This window comes from Beta vulgaris, chromosome 6, assembly GCF_026745355.1.
Source record: "Beta vulgaris subsp. vulgaris cultivar EL10 chromosome 6, EL10.2, whole genome shotgun sequence".
Classification (NCBI taxonomy): domain Eukaryota; kingdom Viridiplantae; phylum Streptophyta; class Magnoliopsida; order Caryophyllales; family Amaranthaceae; genus Beta; species Beta vulgaris.
Window position 1 is genome coordinate 8834127 of NC_079207.1, and position 19588 is coordinate 8853714.

General features: G+C 35.0%; 1 protein-coding gene across 6 annotated transcripts; it reads left to right on the forward strand.

The window, feature by feature from the left end:
* Positions 1 to 893: 893 nt before the first annotated feature.
* Positions 894 to 19461, forward strand: LOC104895492 (crossover junction endonuclease EME1B). Of its 6 annotated transcripts, none has more exons than XM_048646006.1 (13): positions 895 to 1524; positions 4167 to 4577; positions 5035 to 5108; positions 7410 to 7565; positions 7693 to 7843; positions 7944 to 8053; positions 8830 to 9008; positions 11814 to 11877; positions 11973 to 12091; positions 13258 to 13347; positions 15689 to 15803; positions 17182 to 17383; positions 19242 to 19461. In XM_048646006.1, the coding sequence occupies exons 1-12, from the start codon at positions 1011 to 1013 to the stop codon at positions 17347 to 17349; spliced, it is 2151 nt and encodes a 716-aa protein (XP_048501963.1). In that variant the 5' UTR covers positions 895 to 1010; the 3' UTR covers positions 17350 to 17383; positions 19242 to 19461. The 6 variants fall into 6 exon arrangements, with proteins under 6 accessions (XP_048501964.1, XP_048501965.1, XP_048501966.1 ...); XM_048646005.1 differs by having other exon boundaries at positions 897 to 1524; positions 17176 to 17383; XM_048646007.2 differs by lacking the exons at positions 17182 to 17383; positions 19242 to 19461 and adding an exon at positions 16478 to 17169 and having other exon boundaries at positions 894 to 1524.
* Positions 19462 to 19588: the final 127 nt, after the last annotated feature.

The following is a 19588-nucleotide window of genomic DNA, read 5'->3' on the forward strand; positions in this document are numbered from 1 at the left end:
CGAGTGGTGGGGGAGGTTGGCTTGGTTAAAAGAGTAACAATTTGTTTGGTAGAAAGAATTTAGAAGGAAAAGAAAGGAAATGGAAGGAAATTTATTACTTTCAATGTTTGGTTCATTAAAAAAAATTAAGTGAAAGAAAATGGGAGAAATTGGAAGGAAAGATTCTTAAATAAAATTTCCCTTTCCTTTCCTCCAAAAGTAGGGGAATTTAAGAGGAAGAAAAATTTTATATCAAACATGAAAAATTAAGTTTTTTTTTTCATTTCTCTTCCATTATTTTCTTTTCTCTTCCCTTCCTTTCTCTTCTTTTCCTTTCCGTTACTAAAATGAACCAAACACACCATAAAATAAAAAATTAATATCGAACCCATCGCGATTTTAAGAAACATAAGTGCTATATACAACAAAAAAAAAGGCTAAATACATCATCTAAAATTATGCTTAACTTAACCATAGTTTTTTTTTTTTTAAGTAAAAAAAATCTCGTACACAGGGGTGCAGCAATGCAGCAAAATACGTTACCATAAGTACTTGTGCACACAAGCCAACGTGTCACATTTATTTATAAAGTTGAAAGGTTAGGGTTGGTAAAAATTCTGAAATGGGCTATCGCATCCCCCTAACATAATAGCCGACGCCTAAAGTTTTCGTGTTAGGTTATATTATATGTTTGGCGCGATATGGTATGGGTATGGTGGGAATGAGATCATTTATCATAGATGACCCCTATATGATGGTCATTTGTCATAGATGACCCCGTATAAGGGGGTCATTTGTCGTAAATGACCCCTCCAAAGCGGGGTCATTTGTTGTAAATGACCCCTCCAAAGCGAGGTCATTTGTCATAGATGATCTCCCAAAAGGGGGTCATTTGTCATAGATGACCTCCCTAAAAAGGGGTTATTTGTTATAGATGATCCCCCAAAGAGCAGGTTAGTCTTTTAAAATATTTTGCTGTATTTTTTTTTTTTTTTTTTTTTTTTATAGCACATCCCTTAAAAAATTTTGAGATGGTGTTTAACAATCCTCGAACAAATGGTGGTATAGTGAAGAGTGCCCAAGAAGATAGCAACTGTCTACATAATTCATCCCGCCACTTTAATCCACATTTGAAACAACCACCAAATCACCAAAAACCTCCATTAAAATTACTCATTTCACTCGATCATCACTTCACTCTGTCACTGTTTTCACTCTACTCTTCAACAGATATGTCGCATACAGCACCAATAGACCTCTCTGATAGCGATGACGACGAAAACAACAACAACAACAACAAATTCACAACTCCAATTACAAATTATCGTAAAAGACCTAGATTGAATCTTCATCCTTCAATTTCATGTGAATCGATCGTAGTTATTGATCCAACTCCTCCTAAGTTACAAAAATCCGCATCTTCTACGAAATCATTTGTCCCTGAAACTCCATTTTCTGAATTTCCTAAGTTTAATGATCTTCCTGTTAACAAGTGTACGTCGAATTTCGAAATTCCTCTTGCTTCGTCTGCTAATAAATCACCAGGTTACATTTTACTCTCTTTTTTTTTGTTTTTTCATAGAATTGTTTGTGATTAGTTAGGTTTTATTTTGATGAATTTCTTTTTGTATATAGTATCTGTTCTGTGCAATTTAACTATTTGATTTGGGTCGTTAATTTAGGGTTTATATTAATTAGTCATGATTATGTCAATCTGTTAGTGTTTAAATGAGGGGTGTTTTTGATTTTTACTTTTCTTTTCTAGTACTTTGACGACGATGAGTAAAATGTAAATACATAGCTGGACCTGAAAATTTCAATTTTCTGTCATTTTAGGCCTCATTCCCTATTTTTAGTGTTATAACGAACGCAATAAAGCAAGAAAGTTTGAAGAACAATAGACACAATAATTAACGTGATTCACTAACTATGTGTTAGCAACCTCCACAGGCATAGGACAAAGCTTTTATTATGTTTTAGGAGAGAGAGTACAGATTACAGAAAAATAGAGGAGGTGAGACAGAAGTTAATTTTAAGGTTTATATAATATCCATCTAATTAACCTAAAAATTGTGGCCTAAACCCGAAACTAAAACAGAAACAATTTACTAAATTGCATACACCGAAGTCTCTACGAGGCAAATAATGAAGCTTTACAGGTAGAGTAAGAAGGATTTGCATAGGGTTTTCATCGATTTGGAGAAGGCTTTGGACAAGGTAATAGAGACACATGCTTTGGTGGGTCATGGCAAAGATAGGGCATACCACCTAATTATATTAACATAGTTAAGGACATGTATCAAGAAGTGAAAACAAAGGCAAGAACATGTGGAGGATTGATGAAGGTATTTTTTTTATTATGATTGGACTCAATGGGGGATCCCTGTTAAGTCCTTCCCTGTTTCCAACAATAATAGGTGAAGTAACGTGGTAAATCTAATATGAGATACCACATTGTATGTTGTTTGCATAGGATATAGTAGATGAGACTAGATTTGGAGTCACTTCTAATTTGGAGACATGGGGACAAATGATAGAACGCGTAGGTTTAGGCTAAGTAGGGTTAAGATTGAATAGATGGAATGGCAATTTAATACCAGGAGGAGTGAAGTGAGGGTGATAAGGAATTGTCCTTAAGTAAGTGCTCTAAGTATCTCAGGTTCATCGTTTGGAGGAAGAAATTGACCAAGATGTGACTCTCATGATTAAGTCTCTGGCTAGGCTATTTTGTGCCCATTGTTAGGATTTTAGAATGGATTGTGTGAAGATGGGGGAAGTGGGTAGCAAATTTGCGTATGTTAGAGAAGAATGTGTGAGAACACCCTATATGTTAAAGTTTGAAATGAGGACATTTAGTGGGAGGCTGAAATTGCACATATTGGGGATAAGATAAGGGAACATTGGTTATATTTGTTTGATACAACGATGCACCCGTAAGAAAAGTTGGGAGTTCAAATTATGGGCATTTCAGAACAAGTCGTGGGAGGCCAAAAATGACTTGGACGTAGTTAATAAGGATATAAACAAAGTGAGATCGTATAAACAAGGAGCACTAGTTAGAATAGAGTGAACAAAGAATATACACCTAAATAATCCCAAATTGTTTCATGCACAATAACAATGACTATGGTTTTACGAGTAGAGTTGTACACTAAAATTGAGAAAATCGATGATCAAATCCTTTTCGTAAACCAAACTCTCACGTATGTAAAGGTGTGCATCCACAATAGTATCAAACAACACCGTCAATTGAGAAAAAACCACACTTATGTACATTAAACTAGGAATATATACAATGATGGGGAGTTAGTTAAGTCACTAAATAACACTATAAAACAAAATCAATCCCAATTTTATTACTCTCTAAAAATAAAAATATAATGGAAACCTTTAGGGCATACTTGGTAACATTATAGCCATCATCAAACAACTCTGGAAATTGACTTCAATGATGGTCATATAAAATCAACAAACAATACCATAAACACAAATTTAAAACCTACAATCTCTCATAAAGAAAAACAAGAAGAGACCGTTTCGGCATCTTTCGGAACATTGTAGCAACAATGGCTTTACATTTATGAAAATTAAATATCTAAAATCAACTATAAATCAGTGAACCTTACTCAAGGAAATAATCAATCTAAAGAATACAAATTCTTAAAACACAATTATGGAACTGTCTTATCTACTTATTGACAAACAAATTGCCAACAAACTATTCTTGCAATCAATGCATGTATATTGTAATACATCTCAATGAAGATGCTAAATGAATGCTCAGCCCATGTGTAGCCTCATGATGAAGTGTTCAAACAGTAATAATTACTTGCTTGTATTATCTCTCTTTTAGACTTCAACTCAAATTGATAATTTTCTATTCAAATAGATATCTTGGACAATACCACAAGATCTTCTATTTCTCTTTGAGAGGGTACAAATATGAATATAGATTTCTGTTCACCTTTCTTTTTTTGTAAAAAAAATAAAAGATTTTTTTATGCTAATTGAGTATATTAGAATTCTAATCTATTTAAAACCATATTGTACGTAAACTAAGAGTAGTGAGGCCACCAGTTGTGGGTGCACCTGTGCTACTTATGTGGCTGTAGCTGTATCCCTCTTGTAGTACAAACATATTTGCTTTATGTGCCAGATTTTGCTTAGATTGATTTAACGAATTGCAGGTGATAATGAGTTGATATTTGTGGGATCTGATGATGAACCTGGAAGCCTGGAAAGAAGGCATTTTTGGAAGACTGCAGGAGCATGTGCGGGTTCGAATGTGAGGAATAACTTAGATAGAATCCCCAAATCCGCTGCGAAGGAACAGCAGTTAGAGAACAAAATAATGGTACCTGATTTCGATATAGATAGTTTTTTAGACGAGGACTCAACATGTTTTCTTCCTAAGGAAGTGGAATTCAATGTTCATGTGAACGTTGAAGAAGGTCTAGGGAAAACAAGTTTGATGAACGATGCAGGAAGTTTGTTCGGTATAAATGTGGAACAGGACTTAAGTAAGAGAGGTAAAATTGTAGCGAAGGATAACTGTCAGGAGAATGCAAGTGCAGGGTTCTTGGATAAGTGTCATCATGGTAAGTTGGTGAATTACTCTATCAAGGTGAAGTGTAAGACATATCGATAGGTTTTGAGTAGACACACACACACACACATATATGTATTACTGTTACTTTGTGATGAGTGCTTGAAAAGTGTCCTACAATTGTTCAATCCACATGTCATCTTTTTTAAATTAAAGATTATATTAATGCATCTTTTGGAACTCTGGATTCATTGTTTTCTGAACCGAAGGTAAGTCTTTTGGGTGCATTCCTCTGGACTAAAGATTTATTTTTTAACAGTTTTTTTTTTGTACTAAAGGCTCATGTTCTCATCTTAAGAGTTCTGTATATACCCTTGTTTTGCGCCCATATTACTTGTTCTATCAAGATAGATGCTAAACTTGTTATGATTATTTTATGTACACTATGGAGTAAAGATTATCACAGAGAGCTGGAGATGTTGCATAACTTTGGCAGTCACTTTTATCAGGGAACCTAGAGTCGACAAAGACATATGACCGCCCTCATCTGGAAGATGATATTAATCAAATACAACCTGCTGAAGTATGTCTATCATCTTGCTTCTTTATTTCTCTAGTCTTATGGCGTTTCCTTTAACTTGTCCCTGGATCCTCCTCTCCAATATAGACTATTAGTGTCTTAAATTGATATAGCTTGCACATTCTTTGTGGTTTTAATGCTGATTGAGCAACCATTGGTTGGTAATTGCTGGATGAGCCGACCACTTTGTCTTTGTTCTAGTCCTCGACACTTGGAAACTTTGATCCAAAGGGGAATGTTGATTCCCTTTGTATGTATGCCTTTGTTCACCATTCAACTAGATTTTCCAGTTGCTAGATAACATTGTATTGATCTTTCATGCTAACTATGATTGTGAGAAGAAATAAGATTGGGTATACGTCATGACTCATGGGATTTTAAGGGCATTGTGTATAATGTCATCAATATAAGATTTTTGGTTGACAGTTTGGGTTGGAGTAAGAGACTCCCTCTTTTCATTGAATATGCAGTTGGAAAGCCATTTTAGCAGAGTTGCATGATCTCAAGTTCTTAGTCAGTTCAGGGTTAAGAGGAGCTACTAGTAGTTTTTATGTTTTGACTCTTCATGTTTAGTTTTTCAAGCTGATTTGCGAATGATATATTTCTGTAGCAAAAGACATTTTTTTTTTTTTTTTTTTTTTTGGTAGTGAAGAGGAAAAAGCTGCTTAGAGTTATGCTATTACACTGTTCATAGGAGTCTGTTGTCACATATTTGCAAATTAGGCACTCAGCTCACTACATTTGTGTTTTAGCTTTCTAAACTCTAATGGCTGTTTGCAAAGGTATTCTCGTGTTTATATTAATGATATTGGCCCATTAGCCTGGAGCTTCACTAGTGGGATGCTTTTATCGCTGAATGTTTTTTGATACATTATGTTTTCTCTAATTTTTGTGATTATATTCATTATTCTCTTGTTTCTGCTAAACTGCCCTATCTCCTATTATAAACTCGAGAAGTGTACTTTCATGGAACCTGCCTGAGGGGGGAAGGGCTACTGTTTGGTTGTGCCTTGGCATAATCGAATTGTATTGCATTGAATGCTATTGTGCTGTGCATATTGTATTCTACTTTGTTTCCAGAATTAGTGCTGGCATTTGTAAAGCTTGTCTTCTCTAGTTTGAGGTTACTTTTGGATATCTACGTCAAATATTGTTAAGGAGTAGAAGCTGAAGTCTTTTAGATCTAGAATGTTTTAAGGCATGAGAGAGTAAATCTTCGAGCGGGCTGTCTCCTTTAGGGAATATAGGATGTCTGCTTTTCTGAGGTTGCATGAAATGTGGAAATGGAAACTAAGGGGATTATATATAGGTGATATGCAGATGATTAATCTATGTGTCCTCCGTATGTGCATGTGAGATGGATCATATTCAGGCCTGAGATGGGAAGATCTCATATGTCCTAGATATGGCATAAGACAATAGTCTTATAATATGTAACTAGGAGCAATAACCAATAAGTGTCAAATGGGTACATGGTCAATAAATTCACCAAGTCTTTTTTAATGCTTATGGAGATTATATATAGGTGATATGCAGACGATTAATCTATATCAGAAATACATTGAAGAAATCAGTTTCTCTCTCTTTAGCTTGATTCTTTCCCTCTGTCTCCCCTTGTCATTTTAATAGCTATTCTGTTCTTCCTTGTCTCCTCCCTCAATTTCTTTCATTCTCTTCCTCAAATACATACCCATCTTATTAGTACAACTTTCTAATCAAAGCAGTCCATCAGCATTGATTTCAAAGTAACATTTTTACGAGCATTATCAGGACGAAATATTATGAGATAAGGGGCTCAATATATTGTTTTTCCTCTGGCTTTGTGGAAGCCTCTCTATTCCACCAGTCTTTTAATAACAGTCTCAGCTTGGTCTTTAAAAAGCTGTCCCACTACATGTGGATCTCCATAAACCCACCAAGGGCCAAAGATTGCTGAGGATGTTGTCAGTGCTACCTGGAACTGGAACAGTAGGAAACTATGAATTCTGTATTCAAACAGTTACAAGAATGCAGTTCACTACTTTGTAATGTTGAACTAGTCCAAATTTCTTTCGGTGTATCTACTGTATACTACTTCAGACTGTGGTTCACCAGAGTAAGAGGGGAGGGGTGAGCACATTAGGTAACCTGGCTCATAAGAGCTCCCTCATTGAAGCTCTACAAAACAGACTGTTGGAACTCAGATGTGTACTTTTAGTCCTTTGGTGACTGGTTCAATGTTGCTAATTTTTTTTGTAAAGACAGTTTGATGTTCTCACAAAACACCTTTATTCGTGTGCTAATGCATGCCTGGGGTATTTCCAGGAATATGATCAAGAAAAGGAATGTGTCAGATTGGTAGGAGGTGCAATTTGTGAAACGGAAATTGGAGATAAAGCTAATGCAGAGAAGAAACAGAACAAAGATAAACAAGCAGCGAGTAGGAAGCAATTGATGGAGGAAAAGAAGCGTGAGAAGGAGGTCAGTCTTTTGCTTTATTAAGGTCTTTTAGAGGTCATTTTTTTTTGCTTTATTAAGGTCTTTTAGGCTTTAGTGGATCGTGATAAGATAACTAGACGAAAGCTTACTGAGTTTCTACATAAATCAGCAAGAGAAGTGTCGTAAAGCAATGTTGAAGGCTGAAGCTGCTAAGCAGAAACAGTTGGAGAAAGAGAAGAAGAGGTTGGAGAAATACAAGTTCAGTGAGAAAGACATTGTGGCTGAAGTTGATCCAAAGGTTCTGTCAGGTTCACTTGGAGGTAGGTCCGATAGGGTTACACTGTCCAAATTCATCATTGAATTTTAGTAAGAGTGTTGAATTTGTATATTCAGTGAAACTGATACATTTTGTTAATATAGGACCTCTGCTAACAATGTTCGCCGATAAACATCTCAATTTTAAAATTACTCCAAATCCCATTGAGAAAACAATTGTTTGGAGAATGAATATTCCTGACGGAATGTCTCAGGTAAGCAAAATGTATAAATTTATAGAAGTCCGTAAGTGCTCGTCTTTCAAAAATGTTGCTGCCTTATTGTAGTCTTGCATTCAATAAACTTATGTTGTTCTTTCTCTAGTGCACGTGGAAGAATAAGACCATAAGTTTTTCTCTATACAGTACATGTTGCTGCATACAGTAAGCCTGCAAACAGTGAACTTCTATTTTTCCATTGTTGTTCCTGACAGTGCAGCTATCATGTGATGCTCTGCTGTGAGAATGGACTATTTCTTGCTTTGGCTAACTTCTATAGGCGTGTTCATCATTTTGGGGGTGGGGGTGGACGAGTCATTCTTTGGTATCTTTCTGTTTGGTGTCTGTTGCCATTTCTGATTTCCCTTATTACTATTACTTGGTGCTTCTGGCTGTCGTGCCTGCCCAGGTATTTGGCAGATGCCACTCTAATGGCTTCTCTATGCATCTGAATCCTTTACCTAAAAAACTTCTGCAATGTTTGATGAGTTCTTATAATTCATTCTGTTTTTTAGTAGAACGATTGACATATGGCAAAGGCTTTTTTGCCCTTCTCTTGTACAACATTATTCTCGTTGTCAGCTTCTTCTGACTACAAGAATTTCCTTTTATTCGTACAAGAAAAGTACCTTTTTTCTTTGTTTTTCTAAACAGCCAATTAGAGTAGGTTGTTGAACCCTTTGTATATTAGTTCTAGTAACTTGTCATGTATCCTTAATTATTTATTCCTGGGGACTTTTGAACTGATGGGTTTATTTTATCTTTTTCTGCAGCTTTCTACAATAAAAGCAGATTTTCATTATATATTGCTCATATACAATAATCCTGATGAGTTTTGCAAGCATGTTAATGATGGATCTCTTGTGGATCATATATCTTCTGTGCGAAAGCGTTATCCGTTGTACACCGTTTGCTGCCTCACAAGCAGGTTGATGTCTTTTATCAATAAAAGGTAAGCCTAATTTGCAGGTATATGCTTTCCCTTTTAATTCTCTGGACCTTTTGTTTCCATCTGATTATATGCAGAGAATTTCTTTCTTCTTTACTGGACAATTGAAATGGCCCTATTATGGCTTATTGGTTTGTTCCAATAGTTGAAGAACCTATTGGCAGAACTAGGTGTGAGCAAATAATCCAAGTGCCTGATCTTGGACCCAGAGCTGAGTAGAACCAGTGCATTGTAGATCTGGAGGTTTCCTTTTGGGATACTGCAAAAGGAATTGGTTGAAAGCACTTCTCATTCCGGTTCCCAAACTTTTTTGAACCAGAACCAATCTTGTACCCAATTAATAGCAGGTCCAATATCAGATACCCAGAATAGAATAGGGCAAAAGGCAATAAAACATATAAGCCCAAGAAAAATAATAAACCTCCCCAAAGTAATTACTACCAGCATGATTTTTTTATTTGTGCTTGCTAATGTTTATCAAATAGTTCCTTTGTTTTCTATTAGTTGCAAATTTTCTTTTACACAATGTCCATTGCACAAAATGTTATTATTAATGTATTTAATTTGATATTTTGACAACATTTGTTGCAACAAATTAAATAAGATGCCACATGATACTCTTTGATCTCCAAAAAGCAAATTTTAGATCATACAAGTAAAATTTGGGAATCGGAATGAGAAGGGCTTTGTAAATAGTGCGTGTATGCATCTGCTTGCTTGTATGCTCAATGTTTATGAAGTTTGATCTCCAAAAAGCAAATGTTTTGAATGATAGAAGTCTGAGGAAGTGATAAATAACCTCAAGATGGTCCGGTACCTACGGGTTTATATTTCCAATTTTTCAGGAATCAGTCACCTCGGTTCCAGTTCCGATTATTCAGAATCGCTTACAACTGGTTTTGGAAAGTTTGAGCAGTTCATCGCTATCGGCAGTTGTTATGCAGTGGGACCAAAAACATGGCTAGTTGAGTTAGGTTTTCTTTTATTAGATTTCTAAAGGTCTTTAAGAAGTGAAAGATTTTTTGTTGTTAATATTGTTGATATCACAGCATTCTTAATAGTGGAGAATGTTTTGGTGTGCGCTTGCTTGGCTATCCTTTTGGGTGTCGTGATCTCGTGGATGTAAAGGAATGAGTACTGACTACAGTTTTTTGTGGTAGAATATAGTCTGAGTGTTCGTGAATAGGGTGCTTATTTGTGTGGTATCTTCTCAAAATAGCACAGCACTCCCTAAACCTTCTCTTTTTTCATTGCTGTTTGAGTGGAGTTTATCGGGTACTAGAGTGAGGTTACAATCATTATATTACGGGACCCATGTGTTCAATTGGGGTTCATTGACTATTAGTGTGAGATTCCTATATTTTATCATGGAACCAGAACCATGATGACCATCATGTCTCGAATGAATCTCGAAAATTTTAGATCATACAAGTAAAAACTTTATATCATGGTAATTCTTGTTTACACCCACATCTTCCTACGATACCTCCATGTTCTTTTAAACATACAGGTTAGATCTTGCTCAGTAGGAGGGCTTTTTCCCTTCTGGGAAGCCTTATCATATCGCTGAAATGAGGGTGTTATCGATTGAAGCTTTTCATCGAATATGGAATCCTCCCATGGGTGAGAAGCTTGAGTTGCAGACTTCGTTGCTTTCGCAAGAAAGCATCTCGAAAGTTCCGTATTATGAAGAACATATAGGTAAATGATTTGGAACATAAGGTAGACATCTTGTACATAGTATAAATTTGTTTTGAACTAGTAAACCTTTAAACATAAAGGTTAAAGTTTATATTATAACATAGTAAATCTTCAATGTTAAAAGTTCTGCTTATATGTTAGATATATAGTATTAGTCATCGGTGTATGTTGAAAAGATATTACCTTTATATATAGAATACTTAGTTGTATGTTAAAAGTTGTGGTCCAGGACCATGATGTTCATCATGTTTCCGGGGACATGATATAATCTGCACTCTCCTGGTGCTAGTGATGACACTTGTTGCCTTCTAGCATTTCTCACCCTCTCCCCCCCCCCCTCATCAAATCCAAAGCCCCGTGGTCAATTTACCAAACATTTGGGTGATCAGGATGGTTGAATGGGACAGTGAAGAAGTCTAAGAGTATGACGATATACATATTAAAATTGTTGTTAGGGATTGCAAACAGTGGGGGAGGAATGAACAACTTTATCATTTACCAATTTCCCCGTCTTTTGGTGAAGTTATTCAGAAGGCACATTAAGCAATAAATACCTCGGAAGAATGAGGTTCTACAATATTTCTTATAAAAGAAGTTAATGTCTCATGAGTTCATTACTCAAATCTTGAAAATACTTGTATTGACAAACAAGAAGGAAAGAATTAAAGAGGTTGAGGAGAAAAACTGATATCCTTAAGAGTTGTATTCTGGAAATATTCTGAGAAAAACTAATATTCATTGGAGTGGTATGAAATATTATGTACTCTTTTTATTGGTTTTTCTGACTTTACCAGCATACACCCTAGAGATCTGTGAAAGTCTTCGCACAGATGCACACTCTCACTCTCTCCTGTATGCAGTTTGGGCCTGGGGGGGGGGGAGGATGGAAAAGTTATTATTCTGCTTGAGCATTTTTAAAGTTATTTTGCTGTTTGAACAATTTCTTGTTTCCTCATAAATCCTACATCTTTCTGCTACGTTCTCATGTTTTTCACGTCTTGTTAATTGTTTAAGTTTTGTTGAGGAAGGAAACCCAGTGCTGTTTCTTGCAGCCCAGTTGTCCATTGTAAAGTTCTAACATGCAAGGATTTTTTTGTATCCTTTCAGGGAACAGCAAAAGTATAAAAACGAAAAGGTTGCCAGTGATTGGAAACGTCCACCTGTGGAAGAGGCAAGGCCTATTGAGTTTTGTCTCAGCAAATATCACAGATTTTATGTAACTATTGCTTTCTAGGATTGCTAGTCTAACTTAATGCTTTTCTGCAGGTCTTTGCTAAGTTAATTACTCACTTTGCTCATGTACATTCCAGACAATGTGCTGATGAAGCTGAAGTAGCTGAGCATGTTGGCGGGCTGACAATTAACCTTGCCAAGTGCTATTCTCGGTAAATCTGATCATACTCGAGTACACTGTTCTGCTCGTTTTTTTTAACATCAGTTTATAACCGTTATCTGGTCCCTAATGGTGATTTTGTTGGGCTGCAAATTGCAATTAACCTTGCCAAAGTGCCATTCTCAGTGACACTGCAAATTATCCAAAACATATTGGACATGTAAACCACATGATAATCCTGATCGAGAATACTGTTTTGCTTTTGTAATATTTTTATCACCAATCAACCACCGTCCTCCAATTCCTATTGGTTATTGGCCAATAACAGGTTCACGGTGGCAATATGATGGCAATTGGCATGGTACAACGTGCTTTTTGATAGCCTTAGCATTTAATATTGCTTTGAATGCAGCTGGATTTCTGTGAGCAACAGTGCTGTCTCTCTCAGAATTTGTGATCAATCTTGGGACTCTTATTTTGGGGGTGTTGGGGGGAGGGGGGGTGCGAAGGCCTTTGCAAAGAAGTGGTCAACAAGATTATAGACTCTGGAAATGCAGCTACATACAAAGTAGGGGCAAGGGCAACCACTTGAGAGGATACATCAAGTGAAAACATTTCCTATTGTAGTTTGTTAGAGTCATTTAATCTCTTTTACATTGTAAGTTCGTAATTTTGTGGTTCTGGTTCTTGTTCTTGTTCTGGCAATCGTCGTGCTCTTAGTTCAGGGGCCAGGATTCATGTGATATAACGGCTAATTTTTGAAAAGGTGTCTAGGGGTTTATGACAAGTCCCTATTTGTTACAAAAAAAAGAAGACAACAGGTTCTGGCTGGTTACACTGGTCCCTTTACAGGAAGCATTTTGTATTGGTTTGTCAAATAGTTTCTTCTGCGGGGTTTTGGGGTCACTCCTGTAGGTATAGATTGACACTTTGAGTGAAGCCATAACTACTATTTGTCAAAACTCAAAAGGTATTCTTTTTGTATTCTACTATATGATAACACTAGATCATGACGTCAGGTGGTTTAAGTGTATTTTTCACTGGGCTATGGTGCAAGTCCTCAATAGGCTTGATATGATATTGTTAAATATAGATCCATATAGCCTCTGCTATGTAGGGACTTTTACCTTTCCTGCTTATTGCTCTAGTTTTCATCCTTATATTTCTTTTTTTCTGCATTCGTCTCTGTGCCTTAAGTACTTTGCTTTTTTCTGGCAGCAAGAAGCTGACACACCTGTCTGTGAGTGCCAATGGATGCAATGTTCCAAAGGATTGTGTGGACAGAGAGCTCATAATGAGACATCCTTGGTTAGTAATATGTGGGCTCACCGTTATCTATGTCTATGTCACTAACACTATGGTCATTATATACTCTCTAGTCTCTACCCTTTTTAATGTTTGAAACACTTGCACTTTTAAGTTCAAAATTCATAAAATTTTGAACGGCAAAATATTATCATGTACGATGTTGTTAGATTCCCTTCAATGTGTATTTTCTAAACAATTCAACTTTTCATTATTTTTTTCGATTGATTAATCAAGGATGTTAATATTTAAAGTTGTGCATTATAGACAGTGAAAGAGTATTAAAGCTAAGTATATATATATATATATATATATATATATATATATATATATATATGTATATATATATATATCTATATGTATATATATATATCTATATGTATATATATATATATCTATATGTATATATATATATATCTATATGTATATATATATATATCTATATGTATATATATATATATCTATATGTATATATATATATATATATATATATGTATATATATATATATCTATATGTATATATATATATATATCTATATGATATATATATATATCTATATATGTATATATATATATCTATATATGTATATATATATATCTATATATGTATATATATATATGTATATATATATATATATATATATATATGTATATATATATATATATATATATATGTATATATATATATAATATATGTATATATATATATATATGTATATATATATACATATATATATATATATATATATATACATATATATATATATATATATATATATACATATATATATATACATGTATATATATATATATATATCCAAAATCCTTACCTTTACTAGTAACAAGTACATGGTACTAAGTGTCAGTTCTTTTCAACTTCTTTGCTAATTTGAACTTAACTTATTAGACCTAATCTGAAGCTAATCTGAACTTATATCACTGTACCAGAACTTATTGACGAGTGTGTCAAACCTTATTTTTGCTTATCTGAACTTTTTTTTTCTTATAAAGATTGAAAATAAGGTGAAAAGAACAAATCCGAAAAGATGCATCTCTCTTAGCTAGCCTTGTTGGTTGGCTCTGTTTGTATTTTTATATCCTAATAGGATCCTTTCTCATAAAACAACAAAGCAAATCACACATCTCTATAATAAGTGAGATCCTCCTCTTATCTTGAAGTTGTCTGAATAATTTTTTAATAAGTTTGTGGCCACAATTTGAACATTCTTATCAATATATTTCCATTTATTTGTGGTTTAATGTTTAGGTATCGTATGTTGTCTAAAAATCTTTTCATTCGCCCTTTTGGGAATTTCATCACACAGATTTCTTTTTCACAGTACGAAGTAATATAAAACCACTTACTTTCCAATCAGATAGCGATAACGCTAGAAAAAAATAGTTCTACAACTAATATGTTTTTAAAATTGATATATACTTCTTTTATTCCAGTTTCCCAAAATATTCAACAAATTGCTCATATCTTCTTTTGCTGTCCTCAACACATTCTCCTAGCATTTAGGGAGAGACAAATTCTAAAAACAATTAGTCCTGATCTTTGAGTTTTTTTTTTTTTTTTAGGGGGGGGGGGGAGGGGGTTGCTTACTGGCTATCTTTTTGTTCTTCAGCAATTTAACCTGCCATAATAATTTTTACCTGTGGTTCCCTTTTTGCCATGCTTAAACTAGGTAAAAATAATGTTGCTATAGATGTATATGAGATGATGTGTCTTAAAGTGATATGTGAAATTTGAACATGAAGTTGACGTATGCATGTGTTCCAGTTTTGAGAAACACCCCACTTATCTTGCATATGATAGATATTGGTGTGGATACCTCAAAGCAAATGTTTTAGCTTCGCTTGTTTGCTTAAAAAGCATGATGATATCCTCATTCGAAAAATTCGATTATTTTGATTGCATAACTTACATCCCGTTTTACTTGGGCGCCCCCTCTCCATCGTCTTTGCACTAGAAAAATATATGGTTCTTTCTCAGTCTGGAGTATATCATCACATACATATCATGTATGTGATGGAATCCTCTTTCTTATTCTGCTGAAGTAATGTTGTATTCAAGCTCTCCAGAGTCCTGACACTGCTCTGGAGTAATTTATGACACATCGGATGAGATGCCCGTCCTTTTTTAACAAAGTGGTTAGCTTTTTTTCATATCAAAAGTTTTATGAAGTTGTCAATCTCATCTGCTCAAGTAATTGGTCAATCATGGTTAAGTCATGAGCTTCTTGGGTAATTGAATTTGTAGAAATAAGATTAGAATCTGTAATTGCACTTTTGATTCAGCTACCACCATAACTGGTAAATGCTCACCTATATGAGTTTCCAGGTTAAAGGCACTGATATCTATCCCAAAAGTACAACCTAGGTATGCTTTGGCTATATGGAAGAAGTATCCAACTTTGAAATCCCTCTTGCTTGTCTACATGGATACAACTAAAACTGTAAGTCTTTTATCCATTTTCCTCGTTTTTCCATATACTGAATATGTTGGGGATGTTCTGCTGCTCGCTTCTGTTTTTCCTACAATTTCTTGAAATGTCAACATTTGGAAGTTGGAGGTCAGAAAATCACACAACTATGGATCACCCAAGATAGGTTGTACCTTTTAAGTTAAGGAATAGTTGATGCTTGATAATACCAGTGTTTTTTTATAAAGATAGACCAGCAGATTAACATCTTTTTATTTTGCTCTGTAATTAATGTTAAAGAAAGATTAGAATTTAGACATGGTGCTACATTGTGATGAATTAGAGACGTAAAGTGCTTCAACTAATTTGAATCATTGTGTTTAAGTCATTGGAGTCAGGTTCCTGCGTTATGGGTACCTCTCAATTATTGGAGCCTGCTTCCTGCATTATGGGTACCTTTCAATTCTTAAAGGGGCCATAGTCTTTTGCAATTTTTATGTAAGCGAAGCCATACATGTACATTGAGAGTATCCATTGACCATTGCAACTTGTGGAAGCCTGTCTTGAGTTCAGGGTCTTTGAGTTTGCAGTTCTCAAATTGTAACATAATATGCATTCTACCTTGTGGGATATGCATCTACTACAGAATTTTGTTTATGCTATTTCAAGTTTCTGAACTTCTTGATACTTATCTCCTGATTATGCAGCAGTATAGACCATGTGGCTCTGTTGTTGTACTCTCTTATCATGTGTAAGCTATCTTTTCATCAGAGGGTTTTGTTATGCCAGCAGACATTATTCGTTCGTTTGCACTTCACATAAGTCGACATCAACCTGATGAAATCAAGAGGATATTATCAGGCAGGACATAGCTTGTCTACATATCACTGAGAGAATGACGCTTTGACTGGAAATTCTCTCTAGGATTAGTTTTTGACACCACTGATAGAGGGGTTACTTCTGTGATTCTTGAGTTGAGTCATAGGTGATTTGGAACTCCCATCTCCAATTTTTGTGTGTTTGCACTTTGTTCTGCAAAAGGCTCTTACCTGTTTACACCCGTGCATGTTACTGCATGCTCTCTCCAAATTCTCGCTGCCTCGTTAGTTGCTTTTGTGATACATGTGTCCAACTGTGTCAATGTTATGTAGTTTTATATGTCCTGTTGGTGGAGAAATCTTTTGTATTGCTATTGAATCTTTGATGTTCAAGACCTGAATATATCTATCCTTAATTTGTTCAAAATAGCCATCTGAACCGATCTTTATTAGCTTGGGATTATTCATGTTTCTGGAAGAGATATTGGTGGATCTGTCTTCATCTCTTGTTGCTATTATCTACTGAATACATGAAAGGAGATCATAATACCCAATTCCTCCCTCTCCCCCTGAATAACCAACACTAGGTGCAGGAGAAGGAACTAATACTCAAGGATCTGCCATTGGAAAGTCTACTCGGAAATGAGAGGAAACTAGGTGTGATTTGTTCAAAGAGAGTGTACAGGGTACTCATGGCTGAAAACGGTAGCAACAGGACTGATGATGTTGAAGAAGGTGCTGACTATTTTTCCAGTCAGTGATATGATTTCTTACTTGAAATCTATAAAAGAACAAGTGAGTATGCACATCTTACCTCATTTCATTATTTCTTGTTCTTTTCCATTTGTCATATGTGTTTTCTTTCCTTTTCCAGCACTGCTCGACTTCTTAGCTCCGCTTGTATTTCATATCCTGTATAAACGTTCTGCATATCTATTCTATTAGTGTGTACCAGGCCAAAAGCACATATCTTTTCTGAACAATCCATTATATCATTCATAAATCCACTATATCATGCAAAAAAACACTATATCATGGAAACTTACTATGTCATTCAAAAAATACTATATCATACAAAAACTACATCATTTCTGAAGACTCCACCATAATATTCCGACACTCACTATATTATACAGAAACTCACTATATCATCCACATACTCACTATATCATGCAGAAGCTACATATTTCTATATGTTAAAGCATGTGTCACGATACTTACTACACAAACTATATATTCCTGCATGTTTATACATTTAAATTAAATCCTCCATTATATTGAATGTAATTTCACTATATATTTTCCGTTGATAAAATCCACTATATTGTATATACGTTCACTAAATCTGTATAAAACTCACTATATGAAGTTAATATTAATCAACAACCCGGTGCACACTAAGTTAGTGTGCATCGAGTCCATTTAAGTTTTTGACCTGTGATGGACATCAGATTATCTCACTTGCTATTTACAATAATATTCCAAATTAATCATCCATTTCTCACTTTTTAGTTCCCTGAGAATAGTGACTTCTTTTCACATAGAATGTGGACAATTATTTTGATAACACAAACCAAAAAAATCCAAGCATTAAAGCATTTAATTTTCTCACTCTGATGCTGATAAAGTGATAATGGGGTTAATGAGCCACTCAGCCACCTTATCAGGCCCACAAAGGCCACATCCATAATGAAAGCAGCAATAGCTTTCTACTTTATCATGAAGGTAAACACATACACAATTACACATACACATACACATACACATACACTAATAAATGGGTCCATGGATCCATACATCATAAGAGTGGCTTGTGGGGGCTTTGCCTCTCTGTTGTGTCCCCTACCACTACTTTCCGTCTCTGTTTGATATTGGCCCTTCAACACTGTTCAAAGCTCAAACACCCCAATTAATATCTTAAATTGACTTTTGCTTGCCTTTGTCCAATATTTAGGTGATTATGTCTCTTTACAATTATTCCTGCTTTCATTTCATAACTAACTTCTTTCATTTATCGACAAATACAGAAAAGAAAACATGCGTAGAAAAGTAATTTACTAAATTTTCGGAAAAAGTTGAGATTGAATAAGAAAAGTTCAAAAAAGTTAAGAAAAAAATTGTGTACTTTTAGAAAAAAAATAAGAAAAGTTGAGGAAAAATAAGCTGAACATAAGACTCGAAATTACTTCTTAATCCAATCTCCTTGAAATGCTTTCAGCCTGTAAATCCTTTTTTGGGTGGGTCATTCTCGTCATTTACTTTGTATGCCATGAGTTTTGTTTCTGCTCATGTCACTTTCCTTTATTAGCAGCACAAATGAGCCTGGAAATTTCTTTACTTAACTTTGCACTAGATAAGATATTCATGTCAAAAAAGCTAAAGCATATTGCTTGTGTGAATATGCAAATTGTGGTCTCCCATCATATATATAAGATCAGTCCCTACGTGTTCCTTACCCACCTATAATAACCCATATGTTCATTGGTTTGAAATCTTTTTAACTAGCAAATGATTTCTTTTCATTAAACCCACGCGTAACCCACTATATTTATTATTCTTGTTCTAATTTTCCCTTTGTATACCCTACAGTTGCTTTTGCTTTCTTATGTTTTGCTGCTCTTATTGATATCTATATATATATGTATCTGTGAAGTTAAGGGAACCATTCATTCCCATCTCGAAGAAAAGAGTTCAAATCAAAGCAGTTTTTTTGGTGATGGAGAAGAGTAGATCAATGCCGGATTACTCTTCCTATGTAAAAGGTCAGTATGCGTTTGAAGATCGTCCTAGAACGTTCTCGTTTAATGGCCCGAGCAACAGTGGGGATGAGTTTGGAGCATCTGGGAATCCAGAGTTGAAGAGGAAGAAGAGAGTGGCTTCCTATAACATGTATTCCATGGAGGGGAAGCTGAAATCCACGTTTCGCAACAGCTTTAAGTGGATCAAGAGTAAATTTTATGATGATTATTGCAGCTGAATCTTTCTTCTGTATCTTCAAAT

Excerpts from the sequence above, each read along its gene's own strand:
- LOC104895492 (XM_048646005.1), top strand. The coding sequence starts at position 1,011 with ATGGTGTTTAACAATCCTCGAACAAATGGTGGTATAGTGAAGAGTGCC. Across the intron at positions 5,109-7,409 it reads ATCAAATACAACCTGCTGAA|GAATATGATCAAGAAAAGGA; the intron begins GTATGTCTATCA and ends GGGTATTTCCAG. Across the intron at positions 8,054-8,829 it reads TTCCTGACGGAATGTCTCAG|CTTTCTACAATAAAAGCAGA; the intron begins GTAAGCAAAATG and ends CTTTTTCTGCAG.